Source organism: Somniosus microcephalus, chromosome 13 (genome assembly GCF_052327205.1).
Source record: "Somniosus microcephalus isolate GS21.2 chromosome 13, FLI_Smic_1.0, whole genome shotgun sequence".
Taxonomy (NCBI): domain Eukaryota; kingdom Metazoa; phylum Chordata; class Chondrichthyes; order Squaliformes; family Somniosidae; genus Somniosus; species Somniosus microcephalus.
The window spans coordinates 39,749,723-39,765,380 of record NC_140999.1 but is presented as its reverse complement, the minus strand read 5'-3'; the positions used below and the strand labels follow the sequence as shown (position 1 = coordinate 39,765,380).

The following is a 15,658-nucleotide window of genomic DNA, read 5'->3' as shown; positions in this document are numbered from 1 at the left end:
CATCACAAAAAATTCAGTTTAGGTGTCACAAATTCTGTGAACGTGGTCAGCAACTTTATTTTGTGCTACATGGTGACAAAACTGAAATGGAGGAACCACAAAGGGCGAACAATTCACCCCCTTAGTGCCTCCCATTAGCGCCAGCAGATGGGGCGCTAGAGCAGTATTGCCGGAGCGAGGCAAATCCAGCGCCACACGCCAAATCCCACCACCCCCCCGTAGCGCCGCCGGTAAGAGTTATCACCAGGAATGTCAATGGCAGGTGGATCGTGACGTCAGTGAGTGTGCAATGCTCACTGACCGCCCGATCTGCTAAATTGATTGTCATCACCTACCTTAGCGCCTGGAGTAAACACCGACAGGGAGAGCTGGCATGAAGCACCAGGAAGCCGGCTCCAGAGACATTATTTAAAGGGATCATCAGTAATGACTCACAGCTGTCAGGTTAGTGGAGTTTCAGTGTTTTCTTGTCAGTTTAACATACTACAACAGTTCAATTCAATAATTTCAAGGTTCTTTTGTATCACGAGTGTTGTGGCAACTAAAAAGTAGCTACATTTATTCTTCAAAGAATCAAACTGCTACACTTGGTAACATTAATGGGGGCTGTACTGGCAATCGACCTTGCCCTCCAGGATTTATGGCGGAGGGAGCAGAGGCAGCGAGAAAGACTGGAACATGTGCCCAGAGGGAGGAGGAGGAGGGCCATCAGGGCTCTCAATAGAAGGCGTTACCCTCCGAGGGTATTCCGAGAGCACTTCTACCTCCAATTAAGCAAGGAGCAGTATATTAGAAGGCTCCACTTCACCAAGGAGGTGGTCACAGAACTCTGCCACTTCCTGCAACCAAACCTTCAGCCTCAGATCAGGTCGATCATGGCTCTCCCAGTGGCAGTTAAGGTCAATGTTGCCCTCAATTTCTTCACCAGCTGATCCTTCCAGTCTGCAACAGGAGACATAGCTAACATCTCACAGTTCGCCGTCCATCGCTGCATCTGGGAGGTCACAGAGGCTTTTTTCAGTAGGAGAAGGGATTACATTTCCTTCCCCATCACCAGAGAGAAGCAGGATGAGCGTGTATGTGGCTTTGCCAGGATAGCAGGATTCCCCATGCTGCAGGGCACCACTGACTGCACCCACCTGGCTTTGCGGGCACCGCATAACAATCCTGAGATCTTCCGTAACCGCAAAGGCTATCACTCAGTTAATGTGCAGTTGGTGTGTGACCACAGACAGCGAATCCTCAATGTTAATCAGCCACGATGTCTTTATCCTGTGGCAGACCAGTGTGCCAGCACTCTTCCAGCCACCACGGCAAGCTCGCACTGGCTGCTCAAAGACGAGGGCTATCCGCTCTCCACCTGCCTCCTGATTCCCCTCTGCAACCCCAGCACTCCTGCCCAGCACTCATATAATGAGAGCCATGCTGCCACCAGAAACATCATCGAGCAGACCATTGGCCTGCTGAAGCAATGGTTCCGTTGCTTTGACCGCTTGGGAGGTGCCCTCCAGTACTCGGCTGAGCGGGTGTCCCATTTCGTGGTGGTCTGCTGCATGCTCTATAACTTGGCCATCATGAGGGCTCAGCCCTTGCCATCAGGGATTGCACGACCACCTCAGGAGGAGGAAGAGGAAGATGAGGAGGAGAACAGGAGCGAGGGAGGAGGCAACCACTCAATCGGCCTTCCAGAAGGGTAGTCCGTGACCGCCTCATTAGACTGCGGTTCGAATGAATTAAACCCCAGATTCCCGTTGCTCACCACATCCCCATCATTCCATCCCTGTCGCAGGTCATATCACAGTGCAAAGCTGAGATGAGACACACCACAAAAGAATCCAAACTGAATTAATAAATTTATCAAAAATCAGTGAACACATATTTACACCAAAAATATTACCCTTGTGCAATCCCTTCGTGCCTGTCGTTACTGTGCCTTTGCCTACTCTAGTGCTCCTATGAAGTGTTGGCCCAGTGGCTGTAGAAGGGCTGATGGAAGGCTGCTGAGTGTCCATGCGGGAGACTTCAGATGGCCTTGCAGGACGCCCTCGACCAGCTCTGGACCTGGAAGGCCCGGCTGTAGACTGCACCACCTCAGCATGGGCGGCAGCCATCTGGGCCGGCTGGATCACAGGCAACGACAAGGGCAATGACAGAGTGGTGGTGGTGGGAGCTGGAATGTTGTCATCCTGAGAGAGGACATCAGGTTCCTCTCCACTGACCCACTGAAATCCCTCCATGGCTTCGCCCCTCCCTATCTCTGTAATCTCCTCCAGTCCCACAACCCTCCGAGATATCTGCGCTCCTCTAATTTTGCCCTCTTGAGCATCCATGATTATAATCGCTCAACCATTGGTGGCCGTGCCTTCTGTTGTCTAGGCCTTAAGCTCTGGAATTCCCTCCCTAAACCTCTCCGCCTCTCTACCTCTCTTTCCCCTTTTAAGAGGCTCCTTAAAACCTAACTCTTTGACCAAGCTTTTGGCCACCTGTCTTAATTTCTCCTTATGTGGCTTGGTGTCAAATTTTTCTTCATATAATACTTTTGTGAAGCGCCTTGAGACATTTTACTTCGTTAAAGGTGCTATATAAATACAAACTTGTTGTATGGTTATGGGTCACGCGCACACGCGCACACACTTAGGCCTAGAAATTCAGTTAGGGGCGCCCAGCTCGCCTGGGCGCCGGAATTACCGCTGCGCGCAGAGCCACTTGCGCCAGCGGGATATTCAGTTTCAGCGCCCCAAGTGGAAGCCGGCCGCTAAACAAGGGTTTTGGCGCCCCGCTTGGGGCGCTGAAACTGAATATCGGCGTGCAAAGTGCCGCTGCGGCACGGCAGCCTGCGGTACTGCAGGCCTTCCTCTCACTCTTAAGGGGGAGGTGCCTGCAACAGCGCGATCCCCGCTCGCGAGTGCCGGCAAATGAGCCCGGCACCAAGGAGAAGTGCCGGGCTCTCTGGAAACAGCCGGCAATGCCGCGGGGGGGGGGGGCGGTGTAGGAGGCCGGGGACGGAGGTGCGGGCAGGCGGCTGCCGAAAAAGCGGCCGGCCGCACCTCCACCTTAAGTCGCCCCACTACCGGCACAGGTAGGCCCCGTGTACCGGTCGCTGTTTGCGGCCGGCGCGGGGGAGGCGGCAGCGACCAAATATGGCCAGCGGGGCGATAGCGGGGCGCTGCGCACACCGATGACGTCATCGGTGGCGGCGCAGCGCTACTGGCTAACGTCGCCATTAGCGCCCCGCTAAATTTCGCGGTAGGTTTGCACAGTGGAGCAAAAGCCCTCTTTGGGCGCAAACTGGTGGCGCAGGCCACTGAATTTCTAGGCCTTACACTTACACTTACACTTCTCTTTAATTTGGTCTGTAGGAAGGGTGGCTAACAAATCAAACTGGGATCTTAGGGGTCGATTTTCATTGACCTGTGGAGTCAGGATTGGAGGCGTGCGGGGGGTTAAAGTCCCGAATTTGGTGGTTCCGACACCAACCCGCCTCCATGTAAGTTTCAAAGGAGGCGGGTACCCGCCCCGCACTGGGACCCACCTACCCGAGGCAGGAAGGGATTAGTGCCAATTAACTGCCTGTTAACAGGTAGTTAACGGGCAGTTTTTAGCCTAATCCCTATTTTAAAGCTTGAAGTGTGGGATTCCCGATGGCTCCAAACCACGCCATGTTAGAGGAGTCGGGCCCTTGGGTTGAAGGACTTGGCGGGGTTGAGATGTCGTTGTTCAGGCGAGTGATGTGTGCATGAGTGCAAAGGTAAGTGTGTTTGGTGTGTCTAAAGTATGTAACAAAGTTTAAATTACCTGTACTTATCTTTTCAGCCTTCCTTCCTCTAGGTTTCGGGAGTCCATCATCTCACCGGCACAGAAAGCAGAATGGCTGCAAACTGTCAAAAGTGACAGCCTGCAGCTTTCTGTGCCAGTGAGATTTCTAACTGAGTCTGTGTAGAAGGACTCAGGTTAGAAGTAAGACTGTCAGTGTTTGACAGCTTCAAACAGCTGTGAAACACTGATATTTCATCTGTCAAAACGTCTTGACAGGTGAAATTTCAGTCTGTGACGTCACCTGTTGCCGGTCGGCCCTTAATTGGCCTGCTGAGCCCGCTGGGCGGGCTCAACAAAGTCAATCAAGTTAAAATCGCGTGGATTGGCTGCATCTCGATGGAGGTGGGACTACAACCCCGAAAGTTGTAGTCCCCCCTCCTTCCCGATTTCTGAATGAAAATCACCCCTTTAGTGTCTGAATTTGGACATTAGGGACTTGCTCCTGAAATGCTAAATCTGCTCCAGGATTGTCTGGGGAAGTGCTAACCTTTAAATAAAGGCCATGTGCCATCAAAGAGTGCCTCCATGATTGGTCAGTGGCACTTTCTATATCTTAGCATCAAAATGCTTGCCTTTATTAGCCGTGGCATAGAATACAAGAGCAGGGGGGTTATGCTTCAATTGTATAAAACACTAGTTAGGCCTCAGCTAGAGTACTGCGTGCAGTTCTGTTCACCACATTACAGGAAAGATGTGATTGCACTAGAGAGGGTACAGAGGAGATTTACAAGGATGTTGTCGGGAGTAGAGAATTTTAGCTATGAGGAAAGACTGGATAGGCTGGGTCTGTTTTCCTTGGAACAGAGGAGGCTGAGGGGAGACCTTATTGAGGTGTATAAAATTATGAGGGGCATAGACAAAGTGGATAGAAAGGACCTATTTCCCTTAGCAGAGGGGTCAAAAACCAGGGGGCACAGATTTAAAGTAATTGGGGGGAGGTTTAGAGGGGATTTGAGGGGAAATTTCTTCACCCAGAGGGTTGTGGGGGTCTGGAACTCACTGCCTGAAAGGGTGGTAGAGGCAGGAACCCTGACCACATTTCAAAAGTACTTGGATGTGCACTTGGTCCGTAGCCCTGCAGGTTAGAGCATCCCAAGAGCTGGGAAGTGGGATTAGGCTGGGTAGCTCTTTCTTGGCCGGCACGGACACAATGGGCTGAAATGGCCTCCTTCCGTGCTGTAACTTTCTATGATTCTATGAAAAGTTCATCAATATTTAAATTAAAACAGAAAGGTTTGGAAATGCACAGTGTGTCCGGCGAACTTGAGCAGGAACCCTGCTTCAGAACTGGCCGGTTTTCAGGAGAGCATCTCTTCTGTCTGGGCACTAACATTCTGCTTGTGTTTTACAGGAACTGCTAGACGAGGGATCTGCTAACGGAGAAGGAGGCAGCCAGCCTGAAGGGGAGCTGGTTAATCAGGCGGCAGACAGCAGTGGGGTGGTGAAGCTTGATTGGATAAAGGGAGTGCTGGTAGGCACCTCGATTGAGAAACTCCTGCTGGTTGGGCCTGAAATTGTGTGGGGGGTGAGGGAGGGGGGAAAAGGAGGGTTCCAGGTAGTGACTGGGGGAGCAAATAACCATCAAATTAGAAACCTTAACACAAATCAGCAAGGGGCAGGAGAACATCATGTTCCACATCCCACATAAATAAGAATGTGAATGACTGTGTGCTGGTCTCCAGGCAGTGTGGTGAGAGATAAGCTGGAACAAGCAGTGTTTGTGAGTGAAGGTTATAGCTTGTTTGAAGATAAAATATTGACTCAGTTGCCGGGGGAGCTCCAACCAATCAGTAACTGTTTGGAGCCAGAATATGAATTTTTGAAGTCCACAGAACCTGATGTCTTGAGTCAGTGAATCACAGTGTGTCCCCGCACAGAAACACAATGGCCCAGAACTTGGTGTCGGGGGCTTGCCGCGCGTGCAAGCCCCCGATCTGCACTCACCCTGCGCGCTGACATCTGAAGCCCAGGCCTGCTTGCATTTCCTGTCACAGGCCCGGTTCAGATGTCAGCGCGCAGTGCTTACCTGATCCAGCGGCGTAGTTAGTGCGATGTGCCGGCTGGGATCAGGTGAGCACTGTACAACCAATCAGGGGAGGGGAAGGTTCATTCATGAGTTTGAGAGTAAGAACTGTCAAACTCATGAAAACTATGGGGGCCCAAAACACTATTTAAACTTTAAATAAAAATTTAAAAAACATCCCAATCATTAAATTAAGTATAAATAAGTTAAAAAAAAATAATTTAAACAACTTTTTTTTTTTTGAAAAAATAAATTTTTAATTAAAAGGGTCTAAAACTAAACTTACCTTATTGTAGATTCTTTAAAATAATAAACCTGTGGGGGAAAAAAAATTCTAAATTGCACTAAAACACCACTTACCTGTAAAAATAAATACTTACGTGTGCTTTTTACAAGCGTAAAGACCGGAGGCAAATCCCCCAAAACAGAGGAAATCCAAGATGCACGCACTGCCCCCTACAGCGCACGCGCTAGCCTCTTCAACTCTTGGGTTAGAGGAGAGGAAATGCCGGTTTTCAGCGCATGCGCTGTGCATGCTGAAAACCGGCATTTCCTCCGGCCAGACGCGTGAGTACCCCTTCCGTACTCACGCGTTTGGGGAGGAATTACTGCCCCATTGTGTGGCAGTGTCTTTCTCCACATGAGCCAGCTAGTCTATTTCCACGCCCCATACACTTTAAATTTCTCTTTTACAACCAGCTATCTAATTAACAGACAGTTCCAGCGATCCTCGAGGGCGTGACACTGTGTGCATTATACACACTCATCCAGTGATGGCTCCAGGCTGAATCAGTTACAGGTGGGTGAAAGTAGATTGAGGCAGCAGTCAGGCAGCACTTGCCCTGTCCTAAAGGATGGAGATGGTGATAGTCCAGCCCTTCACTAAGGAGGAGTCTGTAAACTGACTTATAAATGTTTAAACAGGAAGGCATAAGATGGTGTTGGGACTGGGATAATTATTTTATATGGTCAGTAGTTTGCTACCAACACTCAGTGTAGCAATGCTTATAGATAGAACAGAGGGCAACACAGTCAAACTCAGTGCTGTTCTCCTTCAGTGTTCATGCATACCCTCCAGCAGGAGTTGCTGAATAACCAACACAGCATGAGCGTCCAATTTATCTTGCCTCTCTAGCCCAGGGGTGCTGGGGCTAATAATGTATTCCATTTGAATTTGGCTAACCCACTATAGGTTAGGGATTAGACCTTGAACCTTCCTGTCCAAGATAGCTCAGTGCAATGCCACATTTATCCACTCTGTTCGCAGGGCACTAAGCAACGAATTTTAAATTCTCCCAAACTGTGAATGTCTAATATAATATACACATATACAACTGTACATTGGGGATGAGCATCATACCAAAGTAAAATGAAACTCTCTGATTTGTAGCTATCTCGGCTGGAGTGCCAGTGGAGGAGCTGCATGTGACCTCAATGCTCCTGGCTTAGGCAGGAGGAAAATCAGCCAGGGTTCCCTGGTTCTGCTTGCTCCCAGTAACGTTCTTTTCACGTGAAGAATGGCCATTTGGGTGAGATACTGGAGGGTTGTTAGCACCTGTGGAACTTCAACAAAGATATGTGCCTTCAAAAGAGTGTGGGCGAAAATTGAGGGTGGGGGCAAATCAAGTGTTTCAAATCTGTTATAAGCGCCCTCACTTAGAATTGCCTTGGTTCCAATTTCTTGAAAGACCAAAAAATTTGATACTTCTTGTAGAATTACCCATCCATTTAATCTCCTCCCACAGTTCATGTACACTCGAACCCACCCGTTTAATCTCCTCCCACAGCCATGTACACTCAAACCCACCCATTAAATCTTTCTCACAGCCCATGTACACTCGAACCCACCCGTTTAATCTCCTCCCACAGCCCATGTACACTCAAACCCACCCATTAAATCTTTCTCACAGCCCATGTACACTCGAACCCACCCGCTTAATCGCCTCCCACAGATCATAGACTTTATCTCATTATTTAACAGATAGGATTCCCTGCCCTCTCCCCGTAACCCCTTATTCCCTTATCAGCTAGGAAACTGTCTATCTCCGTTTTAAATTTATTTAATGTTGCAGCTTCCACAGCTCTCTGAGGTAGCAAATTCCATAAATTTACTACCCTCTGAGTGAAGAAGTTTCTCCTCATCTCAGTTTTGAAAGGGCAGCCTCTTATTCTAAGATTATGCCCCCTAGTTCTAGTCTCACCCATCAGTGGAAACATCCTCACCGCATCCACCCGATCAAGCCCCCTCACAATCTTACATGTTTCGATAAGATCGCCTCTCATTCTTCTGAATTCCAATGAGTAGAGGCCCAACCTACTCAACCTTTCCTCATAAGTCAACCCCCTCATCTCCGGAATCAACCGAGTGAACCTTCTCTGAACTGCCTCGAGAGCAAGTATATCTTTTCTTAAATATGGAAACCAAAACTGTACGCAGTATTCCAGGTGTGGCCTCACCAGTATCCTGTATAACTGCAGCAAGACTTCCCTGCTTTTATACTCCATCCCCCTTGCAATAAAAGTCAAGATTCCATTGGCCTTCCTGATCACCTGCTGTACCTGCATACTAACCTTCTGTGTTTTATGCACCAGGACCCCCAGATCCCTTTGTACTGTAGCACTTTGCAGTTTCTTTCCATTTAGATAATAACTTGCTCTTTGATTTTTTCTGCCAAAGTGCATAACCTCACACTTTCCAACATTATATTCCATCTGCCAAATTTTTGCCCACTCACTTAGCCTGTCTATGTCCTTTTGCAGGTTTTTTATGCCCTCCTCACTCACTGCTTTCCCTCCCATCTTTGTATCGTCGGCAAACTTGGATACATTGCACTCGGTCCCTTCCTCCAAATCGTTAATATAGATTGTAAAGAGTTGGGGTCCCAGCACTGACCCCTGCGGAACACCACTAGTTACTGATTGCCAACCCGAGAATGAACCATTTATCCCAACTCTCTGTTTTCTGTTAGATAGCCAATCTTCCACCCATGCCAGTATATTGCCCCCAATCCCGTGATTTTTTATCTTGTGCAGTAATCTTTTGTGTGGCACCTTGTCAAATGTCTTTTGGAAGTCCAAATACACTGCATCCACTGGTTCCCCATTATCCACCCTGTTTGTTACGTCCTCAAAGAATTCGAGCAAATTTGTCAAACATGACTTCCCCTTCGTAAAACCATGCTGACTCTGTCCGATTAAATTATGCTTATCCAAATGTCCTGTTACTGCTTCCTTAATAATGGACTCCAACATTTAACCAACCACAGATGTTAGGCTAACTGGTCTATAGTTTCCAGCCTTTTGTCTGCCTCCCTTTTTAAATAAGGGCATTACATTAGCAGTTTTCCAATCTGCTGGGACCTTTCCTGAATCCAGGGAGTTTTGGAAAATTACCACCAATGCATCCACAATCCCGACCGCTACTTCTCTCAAGATCCTAGGATGTAAGCCATCATGTCCAGGGGATTTATCCGCCTTTAGTCCCATTATCTTACCAAGTACCACCTCCTTAGTGACTTTAATCGTATTTAGCTCCTCCCCCCCCCCCCCCCCCCCCCATAGCCCCCTGTTTGTCCAGTGTTGGGATATTTTTAGTGTCCTCTACTGTAAAGACTGATACAAAATATTTGTTCAGCGTTTTTGCCATCTCCATGTTCCCCACCACTATTTCCCGGTCTCGTCCTCTAAGGGACCAACATTCACTTTAGCCACCCTTTTTCTTTTTATATAACTGTAGAAACTCTTGCTATCTGTTTTTATATTTTTTGCTAATTTACTTTCATAATCTACCTTCCCTTTCTTAATTAATCTTTTAGTTATTCTTTGCTGGCTTTTAAATGCTTCCCAATCTTCTATCCTCCCACTAGATTTGGCTACTTTATATGCCCTTGTTTTCAGTCGGATACTATCCTTTATTACTTTACTTAGCCACGGATGGCTATCTTTTCTTTTACACCCCTTTTTCCTCACTGGAATATATTTTTCTTGAAAGTTGTGAAATATCTCCTTGAATGTACACCACTGATCAAGTCTTACACTTTAATCTATTTTCCCAGTCCACTTTAGTCAACTCTGCTCTCAAACCTTCATAGTCTCCTTTATTTAAGCTTAGTACGCTGGTTTGAGATCCAACTGAATTTGGAATTCAACCATGTTATTGTCACTCATTCCAAGGGGATCCCTTACTCGGACATTTTTTATGAATCCTGTCTCATTACACAGGACCAGATCTAAGATTGCCTGCCCCCTGGTTGGTTCAGTTACATACTGCTCAAGGAACCCGTCCCTAATGCATTCTATGAACTCTTCCTCAAGGCTGCCCTGCCCAATTTGATTTGTCCAGTCAATATGAAAGTTAAAATCCCCCATGATTATAGCTGTTCCCTTATTGCAAGCCCCAACTATTTCCTGATTTATACTCCGACCAACAGAGTTGCAACTGTTAGGAGGCCTATAGACTACACCCACTAGTGACTTTTTCCCCTTATTATTCCTTATCTCCACCCAAACTGTTTCACTATCCTGATTCTTTGACCCAATATCATTTCTCACTATTGCAGTGATTCCATCCTTTATTAACATAGCCACCCCACCTCCCTTTCCTTCCTGTCTGTCCTTCCTAATTGTCAAATACCCCTGGATGTTTAGTTCCCAGTCATGGTCACCTTGCAGCCATGTTTCTGTAATGGCCACCAGATCATACTCGTGTAGTTATTTGTACCGTCAACTCATCTATTTTGTTACGAATGCTGCGTGCATTCAGATAAAAAACTTTTAAATATGTTTTGTGACAATTTATTCCTGCTTCTACCCCCTTTACTACTCTACCTTTATCTATATACATTCTGTCCCTTCCTGATATGCTCTGGTTTTTAATTCCCCCACTGCTACCTTGCTCTATTGCCTTCTCCGCTGACATTTTTATTTTTCGCTCTCTTGAAACCTCCCCCCCACTAATTAGTTTAAAGCCCTCTCTACAGCCCTAGTTATTCGATTCACCAGGATTCTAGTCCCAGCACTGGCCAAGTGAAATCCGTCCCAACGGAACAGCTCTCTCCCGTCCCAGTACTGGTGCCAGTGTCCCAAGAAGCAAAACCCATTTCTCCCACACCAGTCTTTGAGCCATGCATTTAACTCTCTGATTTTATTTACCCTAGCCAAATTTGCTCGTGGCTCAGGTAGTAATCCAGAGATTATTACCCTTGTGGTTCTGCTTTTTAATTTGGCCCCTAGCTGCTCATACTCCCTCAGCAGAACCTCTTTCCTTGTCCTATCTCTGTCGTTGGTACCAACATGGACCACGACAACTGGATCCTCCCCCTCCAAGTTTCTCTCCAGCCCAGAGGAGATGTCCTTAACCCTGGCACTGGGCAGGCAAGACAGCCTTCGGGACTCTCGCTCTCGGCTGCAAAGAACCCTATCTATCCCCCTAATGATACTATCCCCTACCACTACAACATTTCTTTTTACTCCCCCCACTTGAATGGCCCCTCATTCCACGGTGCTGTGGCCAGGTTGCTCATCCTCCCTGCAGTCCCTGTTCCTATCCTCACAGGGAGTAAGAGCCTCGAACCTGTTGGACAAGAGCAAGGGCTGCGGCTCCTCCAACACTACCTCCTGGATCCCTGTACCTGCCTCAGTCATAGTCACACCCTCCTGTCCCTGACCACAGAATACATCTGAATTAGTTAATCTAATTGGTGTGACTACTTCCTGGAACACAGAGTCCAGGTAACTCTCCCCCTCCCTGATGTGTCGCAGTGTTTGAAGCTCGGACTCCAGCTCATCAACACGGAGCCGGAGTTCCTCGAGCAGCCAACACTTACTGCAAATGTGATCAACGTGAACATCAATGGTGTCCACCAGCTCCCACATATTGCAGCAGTAACACATCACCTGCTCTCCCATTCTATGTAATTAATTAAATTTATATTATTTTTGAATACCCTCTTCCCCGATTCTAGATGATGAATATCACACCTCTATTTAATTGAACTTACCAACTTATAAAGTTTAAAAGGGAAGGAAAAGTACTCAGCAACCAGCCAATCACCCACCAGCTTGGCTGTGATGTCACTTTTGAATTCTGATCTCCCCTTGGAATGTTGCCTGTGGAGCCTGTTCAGGCTGCCTCGCCTCGCTGCTCCGACTCGACTCGACACCCGCTGCTGCTTCTGGCTGCCTCGACAGGGCCTCGCCGCTCCGCCTCCGTGATGTCTGCTAATCCTTGAGACTGGCAGGAAAAACAAGGCCAGAAACAAAACAGAAACAGCACCTAACACCCCACTTACCCTAACTCTCGCACTTACCCAAACTCTCAACGGCACTCTCTGCTACTCTCACTCGCACCGGTCTTTTTATACTGTTTGTTTGTAGCCAAATGAGTCACCCCTGGTCATTGGTTAGAGAACTGGTTTTCACTGCCTGCCAATTAACTCCTACTGCAGTGTTACCTTTGTTAAATCCGTGGTTCAGTGGATAAATAATCACACGGATGCTGTACATTAACAAATAACAGGTCTTTACTGGAGGAGGGTAATCTCTAGACTGGGGTACAGAGGCATGCGCACAGCTTATATACCGGTGTGGTCACTGCCGGTACTACAGTATACAGGAGCTGTAAAAAGTAGTTCTGACTTAAAGCACATACACTACAATTCCTCCCTTTTTAGATTAATAATACCCCCTTAATATTCAAATAACAATTACATTTTTACATGTACATTCAATAACAAAAGTCCATTTATAGATTCAGTCTTTGGGGCGGCTTCCTGACCCTTTCGGGATAGCGCCTTTCCAGAGGTTCTTGTTCTTGGTGCAGAGGTGATTCTGACCCCTTTTCATCGGGTAGTTCATCGGGTTCCACTGCTACTGGGTCTGAAGTAGATGCTACCGGCATGTCGGGTTCATCCCCAGGTACTCGAGACATGGGGTTGACGCATTCCTGTGATGCTAAGATCTGATCGACGTGGCGTCTCACAATGTTCTCCCCGACATCCACGGTGTACATTAATGGCCCCTGCCTTGTACATATCGTTCCAGGTTGCCACTTCTCTGTTCGATAGTCCCGGGCCAAGACTGGTTGCCCTACATTGAAGCTCCTTGTCTGCTTCTCATTGATGTGCTGGAATTGTTTGTCCTCAACATTTCTTCGCACGTTTGGTCTGAGCAAGTCCAGACGAGATCTCAACCTTCGGTTAAAGAACATCATGGCCGGGGTCTGGTTGGTAACTGCATGTGTCGCGTTTCGGTAGGCTAAGAAATTGTGCAGCTTATGCTGTAGTGGAATTTCCTCGTCGCACATGGCCTTTATCGCCTTCTTAAAGGTTTGTACGAACCTCTCAGCCAATCCATTGGTGGCTGGATGATACGGGGCGGATGTGTAATGCTTTATCCCATTCCTTTTCATGAATTTTTGGAACTCGTCGGACACAAACTGTGGTCCATTATCAGAGCAGATCTGCTCTGGCAACCCGTTTCTGGCAAATATGGTCCGTAGGACTGCAATCGTTTTCTCTGTAGTGGTTGAAGACATCTTTATCACCTCAGGCCACTTTGAATGAGCATCCACTGCTATTAAGAACATTGAGTCCATGAATGGACCAGCGAAATCAATGTGCACCCGTTGCCATGGAGAGGAGGGCCACTCCCATGGGTGTAGAGGGGCATGTGGTGGTGCATTTTGGACCTTCTGGCATCCTAAGCAGCTCTTCGTTAGGTCTTCGATTTGTTGATCGATTCCCGGCCACCACACATAAGCCCTAGCAAGGCTTTTCATTTTCACTCCCCCCAGATGACCTTCATGTAGCTCATTTAGCACTCTCTCCCTTAACTTGGGTGGAATCACCACTCTGGATCCACACATCACTGTCCCCTGGTATACTGACAGCTGTTCTCTTCTGGATGAGAATGCTGGCAACAGTGAGTCGCCATGTGTTGGCCATCCACTCACCGTCAATTCATATACCCATGACAGCGTCGGATCATTGCGGGACTCCTTCTCTATATCCGCGTTTGTTACTGGCAATCGTTCAATTATCGACGAATAAAATATCTCGATAGGGTCCACTGCGGGTGCTTCCTCCACCGTAGGCAGTGGCAGGCGCGATAGCCCATCAGCGTTCCCATGCTGTTTCGTGCCTTTATATTCTATTTCATATTGATTCGCCCCTAGAAACAGGGACCATCTTTGTAACCGCTGTGCAGTCATTACTGGCACGTCCTTCTTAGGATTAAAGATGGAGACAAGTGGTTGGTGGTCAGTCAGCAAGGTGAACTTCTGCCCATGCAGATAGTGGTTGAATTTTTTTACTCCCCTTACTAGGCTGAGGGCCTCCCTGTCAATCTGGGCGTAGTTGCGCTTGGCTGAGGTTAGTGACCGAGACGCAAAGGCTACTGGCCTCTCCAACCCGTCTGGGAATTTGTGCGACAGCACCGCTCCAATGCCGTAGGGTGATGCATCACATGCCAAACGAATTGGTAGTGCTGGGTTGAAATGGACCAACACCTCTTTTGATGTGATCAATTCTTTACACTTCTGGAAAGCTCGTCTACGTTTGTCATCCCACTTCCATGGTACCCCTGTTTGCAGTAGGGTGTTCAGCGGGTATCATACCGTAGACAAATTTGGTAAGAACTTGTGGTAATAGTTTACCAGCCCGAGGAACGACCTCAGTTGTGACACATTTTCCGGTGCTGGAGCCTTGACTACTGCCTCAACCTTGTCAGGGGACTTATGTAACCCCTCTTCATCGATGACGTGGCCGCAATACGAGATCTGTTTCTGGAAAAACTCGCACTTGTGGCGATTAGCTCGTAACCCATATTCCTTTAATCTGGCGAGCACCTTCTCCAAGTTAGAGAGGTGATCACCGTCATTTTTGCCCGTGACCAAGATGTCATCCAAATAACACTGGCTCCCTGGAATCCCTTGCAGGACCTGATCCATCGCCCTTTGCCAGATAGCCGGAGCCGAGGCTACTCCAAACACCAGCCGGTTGTATTGATAGAGACCTTTATGGGTGTTGATCGTAAGGTAATGTTTCGAAGCTTCTTCTACCTCCATTTGCAAGTACGCCTGGGCTAGATCAATTTTGGTGAAGCGTTTACCACCAGATAGCGAGGCGAAAATATCCTCAATTCGTGGAAGCGGATATTGCACCGTGTGAAGGACTGGGTTCACTGTCACCTTAAAATACCCACAGATGCGGACCTTCTTTGGTTCCCCAGGCATATTACTCAACGACCTCTTCATTACAGGGACGATGGGTGTAGCCCACTCGCTCCAGTCCACTTTGGACAGTACTCCTGAACGTTCCAACCCTTCCAGCTCTGCTTCAACCGCTGGTCTGATCGCATAAGGCACTGGTCTGGCCTTCAGAAACTTTGGACTTGCATTTTCCTCTATTTTAATTGTTGCTGTTATTCCTTTTAGTGTTCCTAGTCCCTCCTGGAACACTTCTTTTGCGTCAGTTAGCATTTTTGACAGTCGTCCAGGTGTGACGTCATCATCCTTTTTGGCCTCAACCTTCAGTGCCTGTGTGGAATGCCAATCTAATTGTTTCTTTCGGATCCATTCACGTCCTAGTAGTGGTGGTCCTCCATTTGGCAATACATATATATCCATTTTAGGTATTTCCTGACCTTTTATATGTCACTTTCACCCTTATTTTCCCTTTGGGGTAGACTTTTTGCCCAGTATACGTATTCAAGACAATCTCTGTAGCTTTCAAGGATATGTGTGAAAATAGCCGCTCGTAGTCTCTTTGATTTATGACTGTTAGAGCTGACCCTGTGTCCAATTCCATTTCCACTTGGACT

At 47.7% G+C, this 15,658-nt stretch overlaps 1 protein-coding gene across 1 annotated transcript in view; it reads left to right on the top strand.

Moving 5' to 3' along the window:
* The window catches only part of LOC147108244 (solute carrier family 12 member 2-like), a 315,116-nt gene that overhangs the window by 23,016 nt on the left and 276,442 nt on the right, over positions 1 to 15,658 (top strand). The window contains exon 2 of the mRNA XM_086004787.1: positions 5,168 to 5,287. Coding sequence (XP_085860913.1) covers positions 5,168 to 5,287 — 120 coding nt within the window. The remainder of the gene's footprint in view (positions 1 to 5,167; positions 5,288 to 15,658) is intronic.